Source organism: Epinephelus lanceolatus, chromosome 9 (genome assembly GCF_041903045.1).
Source record: "Epinephelus lanceolatus isolate andai-2023 chromosome 9, ASM4190304v1, whole genome shotgun sequence".
In the NCBI taxonomy this organism is placed as follows: domain Eukaryota; kingdom Metazoa; phylum Chordata; class Actinopteri; order Perciformes; family Serranidae; genus Epinephelus; species Epinephelus lanceolatus.
The window spans coordinates 30,982,098-31,004,307 of NC_135742.1; the positions used below are offsets into that span (position 1 = coordinate 30,982,098).

Consider the following 22,210-nt stretch of genomic DNA (forward strand, 5'->3'; position numbering starts at 1 on the left):
TCTCTCTGCTCCTTCATCATACACAGGCCACTGTTCATCCCGCAGTAGAGACTACTAGCTGAAGTGTTGCGGTGAACCAGAGCTTTGAGTTTCAATAATACTTAGTATTAGTGGTGGTATCAGTATAAGTATAAGCAGACATTAGGCCCAGACTCAACAAACTGACATCAAGGAAGTAGTGGTGACAAAGGCTGACTGTTGCGTCGCCTCACACTGTCTGTGTCTCTGAACACAGCCCATAGACTACAGCCAAAAATCAACTAGCACGTACGTTCTGCACCTGAGAGGAAATAACTTTCTGTACCAGCAGACGGCAGTGGGCTGTGTATGTCATTGAAAAAGAACAACTGGAAGACCGACGGGACAGATTCAAGACACTAATTTTTTAACTTTAACAACTAGCAAACAATAAGACAAACAATTATGGTTCGTTTCGTCTAAGGAGCACACCACTTAAACATAATCTCACCTAATACAACATGTTTGTTTCAGCCTCATGCTTTCTTGACTTAAGCCATTTATTTGCTTTCCTCACTTCTGTTTCTCTTTTTGTGCACTGAGTAAACTTCCAGTCAGAGCGATTTCATTCACCGATTGACTCCACTACCTCAGATGTCTATTCAACATGCCAACTCGGACCAAAAAAAAAAAAAAAAGCCAACAAGGGTCATTAAGGGCTGACGACAGCCAACAGCACAGGACACGCCACAAATGCACACCAACAGCTCAACATTGACCAACCCTCAGTTGGTGTGTCAGGGCCCTTATACATAAAGTACTACCTGGAGACAAAAAACCCTCTCACACATGCAGTCTATCCTGCAAATGTTCAGGAGCATTTCGTGCATGGGGTCATGTGTGAATGGGAGCAGGGATCAATATTGAGGAAAATCTGTACCGCCAACTTTCAAACTAAAGACAAACACTCTAACCACCGTTAACACCTTAATTCTACATAACTGTGTACATATGAGAGTCAACTGGAAGTCCATTCATATGGGAGCCTCCCTGATCTCCAATGATTTCCGTCTGGAATTTGTCTCTAGTACGTTGAAAAATCTGAACATTTGTGACAGAATTGACACAGTCTGTATGCACTTTGTGCCATAGGATATAAGCAAAACAACAAACTAGTTAACAGGCTTTTCCATTCAATCCAGCTGTTCGACTATGTTGATAGTGAAACTGTGTAATTGTAAAAGTAAAAAGAAACTGGTTCAGCTAACATTAGTAGCATGCTAACTGTGTAACATACAGAGTGAACGCATAGGTCTTCTAACAAAATATTTCACGCTACTGGCTACACATCTGGCTGGCAAATCTCTTCACTTATTTGTCGTTATGGAATATTGGTCCTGTTTTTGCCTCGATAATGATCTGTGTGCACATTCCAAAAGACTAGACGGCAAAAAACAGACATAAATAACTCTCTCATTTCTGCTGTGGCATATTTAATCCCTCCATAAATAGATGCATTACTTGCGTTGAACACTCAGTGGCCTGCTCTGCTACTATACAGAATTGCAGACACAAAACAAAACTGTCTGGAAACAAGGTGCAAGAAACACAGGTGGGCAAATGAACAGACAGACGTCAAACAAGCCAACAGCTTAGTCAGATCATCTAAACCACTTTATTTGGTAAAACTAAAAGTGAGTGCATCAGAAATGTTGGTTGTGGAATGTTTACAACTGGCAGTTCGGGTGATATCACATGTGCTGAAATGAGTACTATCTCATTATAAGTGATAGGAATGATGGGCAAAACAACAAAAAGAAGTGTTTCAATTAACCAGATCTCTTTAAAGGTGAGGTATAAAAACCTGAGATGACAGGGACTGGTTTGACACACACATGCGTGTACACACAAACATATTCAAGCACAAACTGTAACAAGATCATAGAGTTCATTTAAATGTGTCTGTTACCATCTTCCAAGATTTTTACCCACATGATCAAAACCTGAAGCGCAACAGAATCAGAAACCCACATCCCACGTCATATCAAAGCCACATGGTCCACCAGGTCCTTTTATCACATCAAACATTTCACTATGTGTATGATTTCATTAAAGTCTCCAGGAAATTCTCAGTAACTGCAATGCACTCTCATTAAACTTGTTTCAATTCACATATGGCACATATTCTTTTATCGTTGAGGATTGAAATCGATGCCACTTCTTCAGTCTAAGCCTCTACTCTCCACACTCCTAGACTGAAGGCCGCACACTGGAAATCCAGTCAGAATCAACATCCTGTCCCCGGCCTCTAGGAAGTGACCTCAGCTTCAGAAAGGCCAGATAAAACGTCCACATCAGAAACAAAAACATCAGGCCGGCCGTAATGAGCTATCCACCAGGCTCCAGTGTGTTCTGAGGGAGACCAGGTGGTGTGACACACATATGACTCTGATTAGGGGGCCTTCAGAGGAGAGAGGGAGCTGTTAGGGTGGCCCAAGCAAGGCCAATCGGGACGTTTTCTATATGATGCAACTATTAATGGTGTTCATTGGCCTCCTCTGGGTCCCAGGACACTCTGGCAGTGGTCCATTTGCCATTTGTGTGTAAACCTGGGGGTGCACTTTGGGTATTGTTTTCCTCTAAGAAGCAACATGTGAGCAGCATGGGGCCTCAGTGGCTGAAAGTGTGGTGCACTGTGGATAACAGCAGCTCAACACTGATACACTGATACTGTACTGCTCAGTCTTTAGACATCATTAGGGGCAGACTCATACCACTCTGTACACTGGATACTGTAGTGGGCATATACACACTTGCACGCATACAATAACAAGTTAAAACATTTCCTCAGACATTTGGCTGGCCAAGTACTGCTACAGCTAACCATGTGCAGAGCAGTCAAACCCTCAGAGTAGACACTAAGGACCTTGCGTGTGTCCTCTATGCCTCACTCATCTCTCTCTCTAACCTCATTACATGACAGAGGTTTTTGGCACTGGTGTCTGTAAACTCATAATCATACGTCTGCTCTGCGTATATCCTCAAACTGTGGGAGGGGGAGATGTCAAGGGGACCTCTGGCCTCATTCTTCAACTGTTAGTTTCATCCCAGTGCATTGTGCAGCGTTTGACTGGACTGTTTAAATGTCTCCTGATATCAGGGAACACAAACAAGCAGGCCTGCTGGCCTGGTGGGGAGGATAAGGAATGAAGGGGAAACGGAGGCCATTCTTCTCCTCGTGTGACGGGAATTGTGTTGGAACAAGCACCTGTCTCCCCACCCCTCAACAATGACCACAGAGGTCGGGTAGAGAGAGAGAAGCAGGAGACAGAGTGAGGAGAGAAAGAGGGCACCAAACGGTAAAGGAAAGTGGATCAGTCTGTCTAACTAATTTCCCTCCCTCTCTCTTATTTTCTTCTTTCCCTCCCACTCTTCTTTTCTCTCTCTGCCCCATATTCAAACAACTTAATCTGTGTAAATTACATTCCAAAACAGGCGTATGTTACAAAGCCCCAGACTTACTCCTACATGGGCCAGATAAACATCTGCATAATATCTGCATAAATGCTTTGCATTGGTAACAAGGTGAACCAGCTGCTGAGGCTATCCTGTTGGCCTTTGCTTCAACTGCCTCACTCTCTCTCCTCCCCCATCACCTTCATCTGTTCTCCGCACCAACTTGACACCCATGTTTTTAAATAGACAAAGAGCAGCAGCATCTCTGTGTCCTTCAGTCTCCTCCTTGAGATACCCTCTAAACAGCCAGAACAGAGGAATGCTGGGCACAGCACAACCCCACACCTACAACATGATAAGAGACTCAGAGAAAAAATTACTTTTTAACCTCAATTCATTGTCCTCTGCAGTAACAGTTCCTCTGCTCTATCCCTTTAAAGACTGCTGTAACTGCTTACAAGCATGTGCTTCTTACCTCTCTGTCCTTTAGCTTCATGGCCAGAACCAGCTGGTTGCGGTGGTTGGTCAGCGCTTCGCGGTAGTTTCCCTTGGAGAAGAATGCCGAACCCAGATTCCCATGAGCGCGGCATTCCCCTGTTTGGTCACCTAAAGAGGAAAAACCCAAAGAGATGAGAAAAGAGCCGACAAAGCATATTTACAGTACAGCCTATGTGATTACAAAGCAACTGGTGTTTATTTCACATCATCCCACCGCCACTGTTGAACAGCGATGTGATGAACCACATCTATGCCACTGACATGCCACGGCACCCTTAAAAGGGAAAGCGGCCGTTATAAGTTCTCCACAGTAGAGCGGCTTCCCTGACAGCTGGTAGTGTTGATCTCAATGCTCCAGAGGGTGAGAGGGGAAAGCCTTATTATTTCTGCCTGACAGAGAGGCCCCACAGACAGGGCCAAAGTAAAGCACAAGTCTCTGTGCTCCACCTGAGAACCTCAGCTCCTTATCTCCAGCTGCTCTGCCCAGTCATGTGTCAAACTGTGTGGGGGTGAGAAGAGTGGAGCCAGTCTGTGCTACTCTCTGTTTCCATTTTTTTTCTACTTTACCTTAAGTTTTTTTCTTAACTGTCTTTCTCTCAGACCTTCTCTCCTCCTGCTATATTAACACCCACACAGTGTATCCATACTTAGATTATGAAGCAGAGAAATGGGTCAATTCCTGCCAATTTCTTGCAAATTTTAATTACGTTAAATTTTGGTGCAAGATGCTCAAATGGGGAAAAATACAGATGCAAACTAAAATTACCTTTTTATAATTGTATGCCTCTGTGAATTAGTCAAGTTGCAGTTGCAGTTCACATCCATGTGTGTGAAAATGTGGTTGCTTCACACACATCTTTCCCCCAGCAGCACAGAGGATCTGTACAATCAGCACAGTTTCAAGGTAGATATGTGAGAGTGAAGTCGATCTTGAACCTTTTGGATATACAATGTCATTTTGTCATCGTCTGTGTGAATTCTGTCATAACTGGCTTATGAATTTTTGAGTTAGGGCCAACAGCATGTGTGACATAGTGACCTTGACCTTTGACCTATGACCACCAACTTCTAATCAGTTCAATGTTGAGTCCAAGTGGACATTTGTGCCAAATTTGGGGAAATTCCTTCAAGGCATTCACAAGAATGGGACGGACGTATGTATGGACGTACAGACCAAGAACAGCCCAAAAACATAATGCCTCCGGCCACAGCTATCACTGGTGCAGAGTCACCAAAGGTATCTTTTCGCTGCAAGGCAACACTATCATTAAAAAATACTGGTACTCTGCTTTTAACAAGCTACACAAGAACAAGACTGAAGAGTCTGCAGCCATGCCAGCTGCTCTGTAATGCTATACACAGTAGCACTTCAAGCTGATTGCTAATGATACCATGCTAACATGCCAGTATTTAGCAGGTATGATGCTTACAATGCTCAAAATCTTAGTTTAGAATGTTAACATGCTTACATTTGCTAACTAGCTCTAAACACACAGCACAGCTGAGGCTGATCAAAAGTTTGTAGGTATTTGGTCATAAACCAAAGTATTTGAAAAATTAGAACCATTTTTAATCTGATAATGTCACTACATAAAAAGTCAGGAATCATCACAGACAGTAGGATTCATCCTCTGGGGGACACCAATGTATGTACAAAATTTCATGACAATCCATCCAATAGTTGTGCAGATAGTTCTAAACCAAAGTGGTGGCAAGACTGACAAACACACCAGAACCCAAAGCTTTTAGCTTTTATGCTGCTGAGATGTGAAACTGCCAGAAGAGCTACAACTCCATACAATGCTGACCACTTTCAGATCCAAGCTTAAAACCCATCTGTTCACCTGCTGTTAATCTATTTTCTTTATAATCGAATGTTTTAATTCATTTGGTTCTTGAGTTTTTACCTGTGTAATCTGTACAGCACTTTGGGTTGCCGTTGGGTATGAAATGCACAATGTAAATGAATTTGCCCTGCCCTGATCACTGGCTAAAATTACAGGCCAACAATTTTCATATTTTATTGGTAATTCCAGTCATTTATAAGCCAAAAATGTTGACTAACATTGTGAGGATTTGGTACTTGCAAATTGAACATCTTTTTGGAAAAACAAACAATTTCAAGATGTGACTTCAGGCTCTGGTACAGCATGTGCACTTTCATACATTTCAAAGACGAAGCAATGAAGAGATAAATCTATTATCTGAAGCCCTGATCTACATTATTATTGTAGGCTTCTTACCTAAGGTCTTGGCCACCTCCAGGTCCTGCTGCATGTAGCCAGTGCTCTTCTCGGTGTTGCCCAGGGACCAGTGGGCGCTGCTGAGGGCCGAGAAGACGGAGCCGCGTAGCTTGAGGCTGCATGTGCCGATCTTCAAAGCGGCTTCCAGCACCACAACAGAGGCTGTGTGGTGGCTTGCTGTCAGCAGCTCCTGGCCAATCACAGACACCACCACAAAGGGACTTTTGTCCAGCTTCATTTTTTGCAGCTGCTGATAGGTGGGCTCGAGAGACTCTGCGCAGGAGGGACATGAGTAAGACAGAGATTAGAAACAGGCTCCAAAATAGGCCAAAACATAACACTGATTGCAGTAACTGTGTTGCGTGTTTACCAACCCTGACAAATGTGTGTACTGTCTGAATTCAGATTCTACTGTTTTTTTCCAGCGGTGGTTGTGTTTTGTCTGCCTGGATAAGCGAAGCCTGTAGTTTAGCTGAGTGACGGCTTTCACTGACAATTTGACAATAAATCAACACGCAAGCCATTTTTCTGTTCCCTCCACTCTGACTTTCCAACAGCACTGCATAAAAATCACACAAGTTCAGACCATTGTGGGCAACTGTCTTCACAAACCACAAAGCGAAATTACATTTCTGCCTTCTCTTCGTGTCAGTCGATATGGTTGTTTGAGAAGAATACAGAGGGGCTGAGTGGGTTTTGAGATAGAGTTTAAAGACTGATGGGGAAACTAATGCAGCTAATGCACAACAGTAGCAGCAGCAGAGGAATGCAGAGTAAAGGAGACACACAAGGTGACCTTTGAAGAGGCTGAAAATGCACACAATGACATAAATCAATGGTGGGCCGCACGGGATTCGGGATCCACAGCCCCTCCAGATTACAAAGCCCTCTGGCAGACACCAACATCGAACAACAGCAAAGGGGGGCACGCCCAAGTATGTGTGTGTGTCTACTGATGCATTTGTGTGCATCTGTGTATTTGCATTCATGTATAGGAGTGTATCTGGGGGATGCTTAATTCTCATGGCCCTGTATCTCCAAGTATTTCTAGCTGGATTGCTACTAATTAGGTCAAAGCGCTTTACAGAAGACTGCATGGTGTTACTGTGCTTGTACAAACTGGCTATGTGTGGCTGCGTGTAGTCGGCACTCCAGCATACGGCACAAGCATTCATAAACTGTATCTTTCATTTGTTTAGACAATCATTTAGGCACAAGAAGTGAATAGTCACAATAGTTCTTGGAAACACACACAAACGCTAATTCACCTAGACACACACACGCACACACACAATATGAGATGCTTCCCCACACAAGCACTCAAAAGCATAACTGATGATGCTCTTTCAAGAGCATTGCTTCTGTTCCAGCACTTGGCAGAATGTCGTGCTTACAGAGACAGTGCGTGCATATAATATCCATTCATAGCTTGTAATTGCCTTCAGACTGACACCGAGAGCTGAGTCATAAATCAAACACGCAGAGAATCCTTTTTTTAAAAAGGTGTCATGGCTGCTGCATTTATAAACAGGTAGTTATGACAACATCAGCGTGTGGTGTTTCACACACATACACAGGCGCGCACACACACACACACACACACACACACACACGCAAAGTCAAATTGTAAAGCTAAGTGTTTACTGAGGCTTGTATCAAGATACGAAGCAAGACTTACAACCTCCAACTCATTGATATGCACGCAGCCAACGGAAAGTCATAACAGAGAGTGATTTCACCCCCATCTTTCTCCCCTTTTGTCTTGTTAAAGAGGCTTTGTAAGGGTGCTCTTGGAGCCAGGGCCACACCTTACTTTAATGACAGTATACGCATGGACGGAAATACATATTTGCGATTTACCAAAGAGTTATTCTGCCTGACATCTCATTGAATAAACATGTCTTGCACTCTCCCTCCTGTTTTTGAGGATGTATCATCCTACTATTAAATGGAGAAACCTCTGTCCCTCCCTCCGTCCGTCCGTCCCTCCCTCTGTCCGTCATCATCCGTTTTCCTCCTCACTGCTTTGACCTACTTCTCTGAACTTGCACATAGGCTTTCATCTTGGTCATGTGCAGACAGCCACGATGCCGTTTTTGCATTTTCCCCACATTTCTACTGTTTATATTCGCGTTTTTGTCCACTACCCATTCATACTGTGAGCACCATTAGCAGCGCCCGCACCCGTGCACGGTCTCACGCATGGCCCCACGCACACACGTGCCTCCATGCCGTCAGCCAAAACTATGGTCCATGTATTTTGCCATAAAGCATGTTTCTAAATACAATGTGCATTGTTTGTCTTACATTTATTACACAGTGCATTTACAGTGCTCTGATTTTGCATCTCCTCTAATATACTGTTTTTGATTTCTTATTCCTCTATACATAACACATCCCCGAGTGTGGACTAGTCATTGGAATGAGCAAAATTAAGAAATACTGTAAAACCTTAAAACATGGAAGTTATTAATACCAAGCAATACTGTTGGATAAATTAAGCTTTAGCATCCTATCCAATTACAATTAGCATAAAATTCTGCACCCAGCCTGGTTTCATGTGTTTTTGTGTAGTCATGACATGATAAGACAAGATAAACATGAGATTAAATTATTCTGTATAAATTTATTTTTTTAAGATAAGGCTTTTGATATTTTTGTAATTATTAACAAATCCCATGAAAAGACCAAAACCAAAAATGCGTTAATCCAAATTTCCAACATCTCTCACTCAGTACCAAGTCCACTTGTTCCTACTGAAGATGCACAAAATATACTTTCATTATAAAAATAGGGCTTGATAATCTCCCAAAACAGTTGGGCAATGTCGTTTTTAGCAGATAGTACTCATTCCTTCTGCCCACGGAGCAACCTCCACAGTGGACGCATAAGTGCCAAAAACTACAGATCCTCAAATGGGCACTTGGGGCTGGCACAACAAGTCAGTCAATCCCCAGAGACCCCCATGTTACAGTGTCCAACCTTATAGGAAATATAAACATGTTTACAGCCTGGCACAGAAAACTGTTTTGGTCTCTGTAGCTAATTTCACCGTTCATGACAACTGTGCAGGGGGTGGATTTTTGTATAACTCACCCATTTACATTTCATCAAGGCTTAAAGTTACGTGTAATTAAGGGCAGGGCCGCTATGAGTCACATGTGTCCACAGTCGATGTGTCAGATGCACCCCTCACTCCTCTACAGCTCCACACTCTTGTCCAAATGTGGTCACTTATGGCTCCATAAAACCAAGATGGCAATGGTCAAAATGCCATACCTGAGGCTTTAAAATGGAACTCATAAGCTAATAGGTGACACCACAGTGGCTACGTCCTCTGTTTTTGTACAGTCTATTGTTTAGCCGTGGATTTGGTGGACTAACAGGAGAGTGTGTGTGGTACCCAATGCAACAGTGTGGCCCATTTATGTGTTTTCAGTTGTGGAGCTTTATTGCACAAGCTACATGAGACTTTACAGGCTTAGGCTTTGTTGTTAGGATGATCAATTCATTGTAGGTTTTGGTCTTTTTATTGGATTTGTTGACACTATGAAGAACATAGGATATGTAATCACCCTTATGCTTTAAGTAATAATGTGACAATTCATTGATTTGTCAAAAAAAACCTCCTCTTTCCTCTCATCCCCAGGGAGGTCAGATGTCAGGGTGAGTTACAAAGCAGCCTCTCTGGTGCTTGTGGTGTTTAAGGATCAAAAGCACATTGCTCAAAGGCTCCTCAGCAGGACAGATGCTAATGGACACAGGCTCCAAATCCTCCAGTTTAAGGACAGTGTTTTTAATGGCAAATGATCCAGCCTGGGTCAATAACTGCCACACTGTGAAACCATCTCCTCTATGGTTTATCTGCAGGGAAGTGAAAAAACCCTTTTAAGTTGGCATATGTGGAAAACAATCCGATAATTAATGGCTAATGGACCCTGTGCACTCTCTCTGGCCCCAAGCAGCTGAGTGAGAGACATAAGTGGAGCAGGATGAATAGTAAAAATATTACCCATGTGATTACATACATAGTGAAACATAGGCTCTAATATATAAAAATGTGAGAGGCTGATTTCCCACAGCTCGTCCAATGATACAGATGGACAACGCTGATTTGGAAGGAAAAAATTGCTGCCGGGATGATAAGTAGTGGCAGACGGGGAGAGAGGATACAGTAAGAGGAGGGAGGTGAGATTGCACCAGTTTCCACCTGTGTGAGAGCCCTTTGTTGTTGGGAAATACAGTATGAGTCGCATGAGAGAACAACAGCTGCTTGACTCTGGAATAATGAGAGGAAACCTTGATCTATGCAAGTAGGAGTGGGAGCGTGTGTGTCAGGGAGAGAGGGTTGAATTGTATATGACACACTAAGAATTGGGGCGTTATACATATAATATTAACTTTACCGCTGAAACAAAGCAAGCTTTGATGAATCCACTACACACTGTGTCCTTGAAGACATATGCCTTGATATCGCTCTCTGAGGTTCATTATTTGTCTTCCTCTCTTCCTAATTTATTTATCTGCTCATTTGGTATGGATGTCTTCAGATGGATCTCTCTGCTCTGTGGCAGAAAATAAACATAAAGGTGCTTTTGGGAGGACTGTAAACATCACAGTGTGACGAGATGTCTGTGGTAAGATAAATGACTGAGATAAGTGAACATTGCAATCACAGGCTAGATACAATCAGCTCTTTCTTGGCAACATGGCAGCAACACTGAGTTTATACACAGAAGGGAATAATGTGGTGTTTGCAGAACTGCTATAAGAGATTAAAGCGTAATTATAAATGGATTACAAGTTTTTTCGTGTGTAATTATAACCCAAAACAAGGTGGAAAACCAGCTGAGTACAATGACTCTATGTATATGAGCTTATAGCCATATTTGTGGCTCCAGGTGTTTTGAAAGCTCCAGCATTGCTCAACTGCAATTTAACTGGTGAACAAGGTAATCAACAGGCTGAATCCTGGGATAAGAGCGCTACTGTATGCGGTCAACAAACACGACTGGTGCTCTTCTGCCTCAAAGGACAGAAAGCAACGCTCGCCTACCTTTCACTTATCAGGGGACTTTGGCAGAGTAACACTGATTATCCTTCCTGTTTGCTGGCGTAACATTGATTATCGTCCCCATGTGCCAGAAACCCCTCCGAGAGGATCATTGCTCTTAATCCTTTGACCTAGCTACCTCTCCTCAACACACCTTGGATTACGTCCTCTGCTGGTTGCCTGGCACCGTGGGAAATAGGGTAAACAATTAAGAGATTAAATGGCTTGGGCTAAATGTTGGTCTTCCCCTACAGAGAAGACCCATTCTAGTCCATGATGCTCAGGTCTGGGCTCGCACCCAAACCCTTTTCTTGTTTTGGCCCCAGCGACAGGCTTATACACTCAATGTCGCTGAGATGGGCTCTTCATTCTTTATTCTCTTTGCAGGTTTTTTTTTTTTTTTCCTCCTCTGGATTTGCACACGAGTATTCAGAGAAGCGCTGTATTCAATCACAGAAAAACTGATTCCTCACTGAACAAAGCCCTTCAGAGCTGCTGATCTCATTGTACAGTTCAGTAAATTTTGGATTATAAAACAAGGCCGCATTTATTTGCAGGCGCAGTTTTCAACACAGTTTGGGGGAAGAAAAAAAAAAGGCGATGACAAAGCAAGACTGCAGGATGACTCAGTCAACGCTGGCAGTCGGTGCCATCCAGATCTGAAGAATATTAAATCCTCCGCAGTGGTCATCTGATGTCAAATTGCTGCCAGGTTTGTTTTGAGGCTCATTAAGCTGGCCCACACTGGTTACTCACAGACAATCAGGTCACTGCAGTTGGCTGATACAACAGATAATAATGCAGAACAGAAAGAACACATTTTAGTAACAATCTTGGCTTGAATACGCTACTTATGAATCCACTCAGCTTTAGGAAAAAGGCTTACACAGGGGCAGCTGCAGACAATGGCATTAGTGTTGGATGCTCATTAAGATAACGGGCTATCTGTGTGTGTGATCGGCCTGTCTGACAATAAGATATGCTGAAGCTGCAGGCGTCAGGCCTCAGAGTCCGGAGGTAAGTACTTGACACCAACAGTCAGTCACAAAGACAGAAAGACAGACAGATAGAGAGATGGCCTGCCTGCCGAACGGGTGGAAAAACTGACAGGTAAAGTCACCCCAACACGCTTATTGACTGACAGAGCGTGAGGATTATTAGACAGAAGTTGTGGGACATGTGGAGATGGTGACAGACAGTGACACGCAGACACATGTCAACACACACATACAAACATATTCAGCCACTTAATTTCTTACCTCGTAGTGGCGACTTCATGGCGGCTTCTACCATGCCCACCAGTAGCTGGAGGCTCTTGGGGTCTTGGGCCAGCCCGGAGGCGAAGGCGGCCAGAGCGTCGGCATGGCGACCAAGGTACTGAAGGGCAACACCCTGTCGGAAGTATGCCTGTTGAGAGAAAGAGAGGTAAGAGTCATGAGGGCTCCAGTCTAGTGCTACAGCATGGGACTTTATACAAACACATTACCAGACACACTCATTTCACGCCATTTGCATTTTTTCCACATGAGCAGTTTTGTGAACATGGCACCTCTCTCCTTTGTATTCCCATAATAGAGTGATCACTGGTTTTTTTTTGTACTTGTTAATTGGATTATAAGTTTTACATAAATGCACATGTTACACTCTGGCTGGCTGCCTTCTCAGGAGCAACTATTGTTTTTCTCTTGAATGTTTTTTTTTCGTCTGTTTGCTGTGGGAGTGAAGTGCACACAAGCAGAGAGCTGGGATTTCTCCTGGGCTGTGTTGGAAAAAAAAGTAAAGAGAAAGAAAAAGCAGAATGAGAGAGAGCTTCTTACTCAAGTCGGTCTGTAGCCCAATAAAAGAACACCCATAAATACTTCAGATTGTGCATTCCCTTTGTCAGGGCGCTGTTGTAAAATAATAACACAACTGGCCGGAGTCTGTTTTTGCCATATTTTCACATCTGATGCGTCATGTTTTGGATACTTGAACTGTTCTTCAAGCAGACAAAAATTAACTACATTTGTCACCCAGTCAGTTATTCACTGAGCTGAGAGAGTCGCATTGTTGGGCGGATAATAATTCAGCACCACTGAGATATAAACTACATGCGACTGCTGACATACTGTATCTTTCTGTGAGAGACTAAATTGTGTTGGAACATTCTTCAGATTGAAAACTAAAACAGACGCTGTCTCTGGGATCCAAAGCCCCATCAATAAGTCTGTTTTTTTTTCCTTCTCCTTCGTCTTCTTCTTCACAATGTCTGTTTGGACTCACCAGAGAAAAAGAGATGTTTTATCCAAGCAAGTTTGTGACTCAGTATGTTTGTGTCTGAGGCCTGATCAGAAAATAATCCGAGTGAGTTGTTAAACCTGACTCTGGTCCAGTCTAACGAGAGCAGCACAGAGAGACGGGGCTACATTCAGCTCATTATTCACGATTCCAAACCGCTAAATCCCCCCAAGAGAAAGCAAACTGTCTCAGAATAGTCATATCTGGGCTCGTGTGTCAGAAACGCACAATTACAGCAGCAAAGCATTATGGGGGAAATAAGGGATAAGCACTGTGTGAGGCAAAGAAACAACAAAAAAGGCTTGCTACAGCTCAAGGCAATTAAGATTTAAGACCTTTTAAGACTTCTTCAATGCCACTCAGAATAAAATTTAAGACTTATTTTACAATCACCAAAACTGAAGAAAAAACAACAAACATGAACCACCATTAACGACTTAGTGTTAGGGACGATTTTGCCCAAATGGTAATTATAACATAAACATGACTTTTCTGTCTCATAGCGGAGACGAAGGCTGAACGGAAATGAGATATAACTGGCGTTTGTTTTCACTGCCTTGATTCCCATCGTGCCGAGTTTGAAAAATTTCTGCATAAAATACACCAAGCCTCATATGCATCGCCTTGCACTGGTTTCAGCCATGCCACGAAATCTTGATTAAACAGCCAATTTGTTTTGAATTTGCACGCCTCCATGTCGTCCAGGGTCAGAGACAGTTAACTAGACAGTGGATCCTCTGCTCTGAGCATCCTGGCCTGAAACAAAATATGAGTGTTGTTGGTTTCGCTATCCTCATCTGTGTGTGACATCAATGCAAGAGGCATTTGGTAATTATTTCTGTAAAATCTAGATGTTTCCAATTACTTTAAAATTTTACGATTCAGTGTCAGAAAAAAGGAGTCATAAAGTTCTCTTTCCCATGTCTTAGCATTTTTGAGAGTTAAGAAAGATTGATCAAAGATGTTTTAACACAAATTAAAGCCTTATTTTTAGATTAATGAATTCAATGCCTTTACGACTTCATAAGGATCCGCTGGAACTCTGACAGAATATGTCTAAAATTAAAATATCTGTCATCCTCAAGGAGAATGCAACCTAAATTAAGAATTCCAATATATTATTCCCATGGCCGACGACAGTTTGATGAATAATTTTGAACATGAGCTGCTCTCTTTCAAAGCCAGAAACCAGAGAAGTAAGTTTCAAAACTTATGATGTCATAGGGTATAAAGTCTGGAGCTGCTACACTGACAATGAATGGAACCCAAATGAGATTTCTCTTATTGTAGTGATCTCAGTACCGAAACAAAAATGTACCCATATACTCAAAACATTCCCTCTGAGTGATGTCAGTGTCATCTGGAGCATCTTTCCCAGTTAATTGTCTATGGAGCAGTTCAGAACTTTATAATGAATGACATCACACATTTGAGTTTTAGCACTCATTGGATTTTGGACTTGTTCATGTTTACTAACATTTCTGGACTGTCTTAGACCACATGAATAACATGTATGAATTTTTAAAATAGGTGTAGTCCCCTCTAAGAGTCCTATCTTTTCCTTCTCTTGTGTTTTTGTGTGCTCGTGTGTGTGTGTGTGTGTGGCAGCGGCGGTCCAGGCTGCCGTCTGGTCACCTCCTCACTGAGCAGGCAGTCACTTCACTCACAGTCTCCAAAAGTGACACCAGGGCTAATTTGCCATTAGCATCTAAGAAGCCTTTTCATTAGTCTTCCCAAGCTTCTCTGTTAACACCACTAGGAAGTGAAAAAGGCGGGGAGGATTAGAGAAAATGAGACATGACATCGAATTTATAGAGACCAGTAATTAATTTTGCTTCCGTCCGAGCCCCCCACTGACTACCAATCTCTCTCCAGACCTGCTGCCCCCCTCAACATTTCTATCTCCCTTCGCCTGCATCACAACTCCATTGAAAATGACGAGGACAGAGATTAGATTCAAAGCATTAACCTTTGTTCTAACACTGTTATTATATGAGGGGAGTGCAGGCCAGGGTTTCCGCTCAATGTTAATTGCATCTAGTGGCGGTGGAGTTTGGGCAGGACGCATTGGCGAGAGTAGGGAGGCCCACAAACGTTTCGCCCGGGGGAACAAAAGACATTTAAAAGCATTTCTCCCTTTGATTAGATTTAGCCTACAATATGACTGCTCACCCGGAGATCTTTCTTTCATTCTCTTAAGCGGCATGCCCTCACTGAGACGACCAGGGAAAGAGGACGGGGAAAAAGATGAATAAAATAAGGCTCGCTTCTAACAAAAAAATTGCCATCTTCTTTAATCCTTTTATTTTACCCTACGCTGTCCTACATAAGGCTGAAAGACTAGACTGTGCGGAGAGTGCATTAATATACTGCAAACACAAGCATGAGAATAAATGCATAAACGAAAGAGCTGCGGCAAAAATGACAGAATCAATGTGCTGTACAGCCTTATAGGATTTTTTTCTTCCATTAATCTCCCACTGCCTTTAAAACACATCATGTAGCTGCACAAAGACATACACACACGATATAACCTCAGCCTTTGCATAATCCAACAAGTCAATTCAGCCAGTGACGCTCATAAAACAGAGGGCTCACTCGAATTTACATTACAGCAGCTGAGCACCAGTGTGAGGGAGCACCAAGCAGTGCATAAGAGGACAAAGCTGGAGATAGAACATCAACAGGTTGGTTATGCTATTGGCATAAGGCATTTTCGGAGAGGGGAGAGTAAGATTTTACCCCTACACAACATTTTCTTAATTCACGCTTAACAGGATCTTTTCTAAAAACACAGCAGCATCTGCTGAAAGCTGCTGCTTCACTGATTAGCACAGCCTCTCTTAGCTCTTAGCCAGACAGAGAGCGATAGAGAGAGGTACAGTAGAGAGGGGGAGAGATAGAGAGAGAGTACGAGAGAGCATTACTGGAATAGAGAGGGCTCCACAGATTAACTTTGCCCTGTCAACATACAGCATTACATACACAGCAGAATGGTACAAGTCTTAATCTGTCAGCCAAAAACCATCTCCCTAACAGGATGCATATAAGAGAATGACTCCTCCAAAGACAAAGTTCTCACAAAACACAAGGCCCCCCCGAAATGTGACGCATCTGTTAGGCATCTTGTATAACATGTCATCCACAAACCAAGACTTCTAATAATGTGTTTTGCCTGGAATTCAATCCAGGGTAAATTATTGAACCTCTCTGCATCTTTGCCTCCACTATTTAATGCAGCAATGTGCTGATACCACAGAAGAGTGGAGCGAGTGGGAAGGTTTGTCGTTCTTACCCGTGGGTAAATTCAGGGAGTGGTAATGCGCATGTGTGCTAGTAAACGCGTGTTCGTGTGTGTGTGTGTGTGTGTGTGTGTGTGTGTGTGTAAGCAAAAGAGAGAGGGAGTGAAAGAGAGAGGCTAGAAAACACATACGAAAAAGAGAGAGGATAAAAGCTTTTCTTGTTTCTCGAACATTTTAATATTTCATGAATGCTTGTTTGATGTAGTTTTAAATATTCATGTTTTTATGCTTTGGAGGAAGAGGGAAATGATGCAAAAAAAAAAAAAAAAAAAGTTACTCACTCTGGTATGGTGTGCTACGCACTGCAGGGATCCAACATTCTCTGCACACATGTGCCCAAACGAGCTCACGCACACCAGTCGCATACGCTCCCCTTCCCTCCCTAACAAGACACTTACAATGAAACATTAACAATTTTCCTTTGGTGACAGCTCTGTTGTTCACAATAAGGTCCACAGTCAGAGCAGCTAAACAGAAAGTTGACAAGATTGGGAGTTTAGCGCAAGACCAGCTGTTTGAGGTTCCGTTACTATAAGGAGATTAATGCCTTGACATATTTCCTTGGCCCCTTCTTAGGCTCCTCTCTAGTACTCTGTAACCCCTGGTGTTGTCATCAGCCCCTGGGAGCACGTCCATGTTTGCGCTTGTCTATCCTTGTTCAAAATCTAGGCCTAACAGGATTTAAGGAAGAATTCACTGACTAGCTGTGCAGAACGGATATGAGTAACAGGAGTATGATTTGGCATATGGCATCTGCACACTCAGCCTGATACAACTAATCATACAAAGTCCCTTATCTAGCATCTTAAGAGAGGATAAATGCTGACAAAAACAAAATGTTCTCCACAGATGTGGAAAACCTTGTTCAGTCAAAAGGGCATTGCATACCTAAGAGCTAATAGAGTGGTGCAGAAATGAAATGAGTTAGCATTTTAGCACGTCTGTTTCCATGTCTGGTAGTCAATAGGTTTGTGAATGAGTTTTTGGTTTGATGCCTAAACAAAAGCTTAAGAAACTATCACGTTTTGATCTGTGACATACAATATGTCAGTAAATGTCTCACTTCTGAAGTTTTAAGCTTTTATGTGTCTTAAAAAGCCGTTACTGCTAACAAGCAGCAAAATGGGACAACAAAGTGTCATCAAATCGAACACGGATTTACATCCTTGTGTTGGTGGTGATGTTAGAGTCAAGCAACCATGGTGTTGTTTGTTTATGGCCAAATTCAATTACATATATGCTAATATAAATTTGTGAAGATTATCTTGTTGAACAAAAAGTGTAAGTATCATAAACTTTTGTTTGCCACAGAGCTTATTTTCTGCAGTAATCCAAAAGCCAATGGAAAAATCCATTTGGCTTTTTGTGGAGAGAACCAGGCTGATTTTAACTTCTGGGTCTGCTTGCAAAAAAACATCATCCCTGCAGCACTCTATATACTTTAAGTATCCTAAATCTAATTTCCTCAGGTTGCACTATGAGATATATGCAGTGCTTCCCAGACAAAATGTGTACTTAAGACTGCCAAATCTTTTTGTTTACCCTATCCTGAATCTGTCATTTTCAGCAAGAAATCAAATTGCCAAGGTAATTTGTAAATCTTTTGTATCAAGGGCACTGGAGCTGGAAACCCGCCCATGTAGTCAGGTTATTTACAGACACTTGAAGCTGTTTCCTGCCACACAGTCAGTTGTAAAATCTGAACCACACTGATGTCTCTCTAAACAAACAGCATAACTCCGCACCCATAATGCAGGCAGCCTGTCATTGAACCAACTGCTCTAGCTGTGCTCCGGTAGCCCAAGGACTTGTGCAGCTTGCTGTGCCCTGATCGGTGATCGGCAATAATAGAGATGCTCTCAAATGTGGAAATCAATAGAAGCCGCGTAAGCTCCGTTTAGACCGTGCCACACCCTTCACTGCTGTGGTGTTTAGGATACGCCTGCTGCAGATGGTTTCTGATCACCCACAGGGCAGCTGGTGCCAGTGCGACGACTCTCAACAGAGCCCCCGCTGCCGACATAATGGAACCCAAATCAGACCATCAAATAGGGACAGCGGGCTGCAAATACACTGCACACACACACAAATACAAACTGAAGAAAAATACATCAATAACTCCTCAAGAAAACCACCCATCTGTCTCAAACAAACATGTATTACTTGATATCAGCTTTCCACTCAGGCAAGGACGCTGGGATCAGATTAACACTAATGGTGTGACAGGAACAAAGGGGTTGCTGCCTTTCTTCCCTCTGTTTCCTTGGCTCTTTAGGTATCGTCGGCTGGTTTTCAATGTGACCCAGAAATGTCATGTGTCGACCAGGGTTTTTAGACATGTGCCTCCACCATCCCCTCGCAAATCTCTGCCACTACACTTTCAAGGTGACACAGTCGATTTGCAGGGTACACAAAATGTCAACTGCTTAATTTAATATCCAGGGATAACTGTCGGCCATGACAAATTAGCTGGGAGAACAGCTAAAAAAAAAAAAAAAAAAAGTGAAATGGAATGATTGCTGCTTTGGGCCTTCTGCCCTTCAACTTGACAAGCTGAAAGCCACAGTACAGCACAATGGAGCCTATACTTAATTAAATCTATTTCTGAAGCCAAGTCAGTGAGTTTTACCCATCTTCCTGGGCCCCACTGCAGGTACAGATCTCTTTCCCCCCAGGACTGAAAAGGTCTGAGGTCGGTCCTCACAGAGGCGGCGGTGGGGGCATTACACCCGTCGCCTCAGGCCAAACATAAACCTCTGGCCTTGGGGTCACTGGGATAGAATCATGACACAGCTGCCTGTCTATTAAGATCTCCCCAATCTAATAAGCCCCAACCCTAAACCAGCAAACACCCTTGACCTACATTGATCATGTGTGTCTATCTGTGTGTATTTGTTGTGTCAGTGTGTAAAAAAAAAAAAAACAGTGACAGACTCATTTTCCCTCACACTGAGTGAAAGATTTCTGCATTAATCCAGCCAATCGATGAAAAATGCTGCATTTTCAGGATTTTGTTTTGCTCTTTATGCTGACCTGGAGGGTTTCCTACAACACCCCCAGTCGAGTCTACAGTGATTTTATGTTAACAACATAAGCCACACCAAAGGTGCACGTGAGGCACTTATGCAAGTCAAATTTAGGCACCTTACAATCTGCATCTAGGTAGACGCAGTAAAATATTTATGATCCATTGATGTATACCTCCCTGAGGGCATTGTAGACTCTGGTGATTGCTATTCCATCCAAAGCCCTTAATTAGCCCATTAGATTAGATGGCTTTAATGAGAGCAAATTAAACTGATCTTTCTTTGTGGAGCCGGCAATTAAAGAGTAAATGTTTCATTATTCAGTGAGTGGTGACAATAAGACCAAGGTAAAAATCCAGAATTCCTGGTAGAGGCTTCAGCGTGAGAGACATTGTAGTACTCTCTCACGGGCTGCGAGGCATCGATTAGCCGGCTCACATCAAACTGGCAGCTAGCGCCGGACTTCAGATTGGAAAAGGTCATAGTCAGGTATGCGGAATCAATGTTCAGCGCTCTGTATTCACTGTGTCTCGTATTATCTGGCTGGGGGGATGGTTTAACGTTTTCTAAAAACAATTACCAAAAGACAAAGAGAAGCTTCAATAAAGAAGGTCAGGGCTTGCGATCGGGGAAGTGTCATGTGGTGCACATCCATTGTGACAGTCAAAGTGAAATGGAAGGGAAAAACTGATATTGCTCATTTATCACAAACAGATGAAACAGCACAATAGTGGCAAGCTGTGGGGTCGTGCAGTGACATGCTGTCACAATACACTGTTTGGCAGAGGGAATTCAATTTTCTTTCCGCTACGTGCATGTCCACCATAACTGGGGGTTTTCACAAAGGAAACAGACCAATGGAAAGTGATAAAGCAGCAGATAAAATGGCAATATGCCTGCAGCTCATTCTGAGCACGTTAATTCCAATGTTAGAAAAACCATGTCACACTCTTCCACTATGATTTATAGCCCGATTTGTCACATGGATGCAGCTAGCATACTTGCATTCTTATTAGCATCTTAAGAGTCTTGAGATGTGAGGCTGAGAGGGTCAGGGTGCTAAACAGATTTCCGTGCCCCTCTCCACTAGATCCTTGGCTCTGCTCTGCCTGAGCATTGTGCACGAACCCCACAGCCACAGGGGCTGACTCTCAATTAAAGTAGGCATTAATTACTTAAAGGAGCTTTAATCAATCAAGGCCAGATGGTGAACCTGAAAAAGAGAGCAAACTCTAGGCTGCAGAAGTGCTTTCCGCCCCGACTAGACTAGAGATGCCCATAAAAGGCTTTATTACAAAATACCTGCAAGGCTTACATTTTGTAGAGTTGGTTTTTTTGCAACCAAAAAGGATAAGCGAGCAAAGAGCTGCAATTCCACTGATGATTGTGTCGTCACAGCTACACTTCTTACCAGTGCGACAAATAAGCTCACCATAGAACTAAAATTCACTTTCTCTAATACAGATTGTAGGTACTGATTATGCAAAGCCAATGCCAATTCAATAAGCAGCTCTGGCCATATGTGTCCCTGATGCGTTTAGCCCCACAGTGCAGACAGAAGAGGCTACTTGGCCCTGGTGCTGTACTCTCCTGGCCTGAGGCACCACATCCTCCATCTTCATTCGTACTCCCTTAATTGGCTTTGACAGTGAACTCAAGCATGGCTGAAAAATACCCTCCTCTTAGTAAACACTGGCTGAGAGACACATGTTCTCAACATGGGAAACCAGGCATCTCCATTAGCCATTAGGATGGGTAGTCATGTCCAACTGACCCCCTCTCAACGCCTCTTCAAAGCATGACACTCCAAGCCTCACATCTCAAATGTTGCTGCCACCTCAACTGATGTACTGAATGTCTAGTGGGAGACAAAGGCCAATGTACCGTAGTAAGAAATACAACATCCTATTCACAAACCATTTAGCCTGTGCAAAGTGAAAGCTGTTCAAACTGGCATTTTCTGAGGTGTGAAAAATTGGCTGCCAAGCAAAAGAAGCATCGAGCCTGAGGTGTTTTTTTGGGTCTGGTTATCACTGCTTGCTGAGTTTGAAGATCCCAAAGAGAGACAAAGTCCACCAAGTCATTACCCCCCTCACTGCCACACAGTAGGCACAGCTCCTTGTCAGTGTCAGCACTTGTGTTGGGTTCATTAGGTTGCTCTGGCCTTGGTGGGAAGTTGCTTCATCAAACAGGAGTCAGCAGCGCAGGCTGCCTGACAGTGTGGCTTCTCCAGAGTTGCCCTGCAATACTTCAAAAGACTCACAGTCAGCCTTTATGGAGAGCTCTAATGAAAAGCATGGCATGAGCCCCACTGCTTTTGATTCTGCTAGTAAGGAGTCATACATGATTGAGTAAAGGCAAGTTGAATCACAGATAAGGCACTGTGAGGGCTGGAGA

At 43.1% G+C, this 22,210-nt stretch overlaps 1 protein-coding gene across 3 annotated transcripts in view; it reads right to left on the reverse strand.

The window, feature by feature from the left end:
- LOC117252511 (tetratricopeptide repeat protein 28-like) overlaps nt 1–22,210 on the reverse strand; it is a 200,539-nt gene that overhangs the window by 68,524 nt on the left and 109,805 nt on the right. For all 3 annotated transcript variants that reach the window (XM_033619486.2, XM_033619485.2, XM_033619487.2), the window contains 3 exons: nt 12,468–12,615; nt 6,156–6,428; nt 3,890–4,020 (listed from right to left, as the gene is read on the reverse strand). In XM_033619486.2, coding sequence (XP_033475377.2) covers nt 3,890–4,020; nt 6,156–6,428; nt 12,468–12,615 — 552 coding nt within the window. The remainder of the gene's footprint in view (nt 1–3,889; nt 4,021–6,155; nt 6,429–12,467; nt 12,616–22,210) is intronic.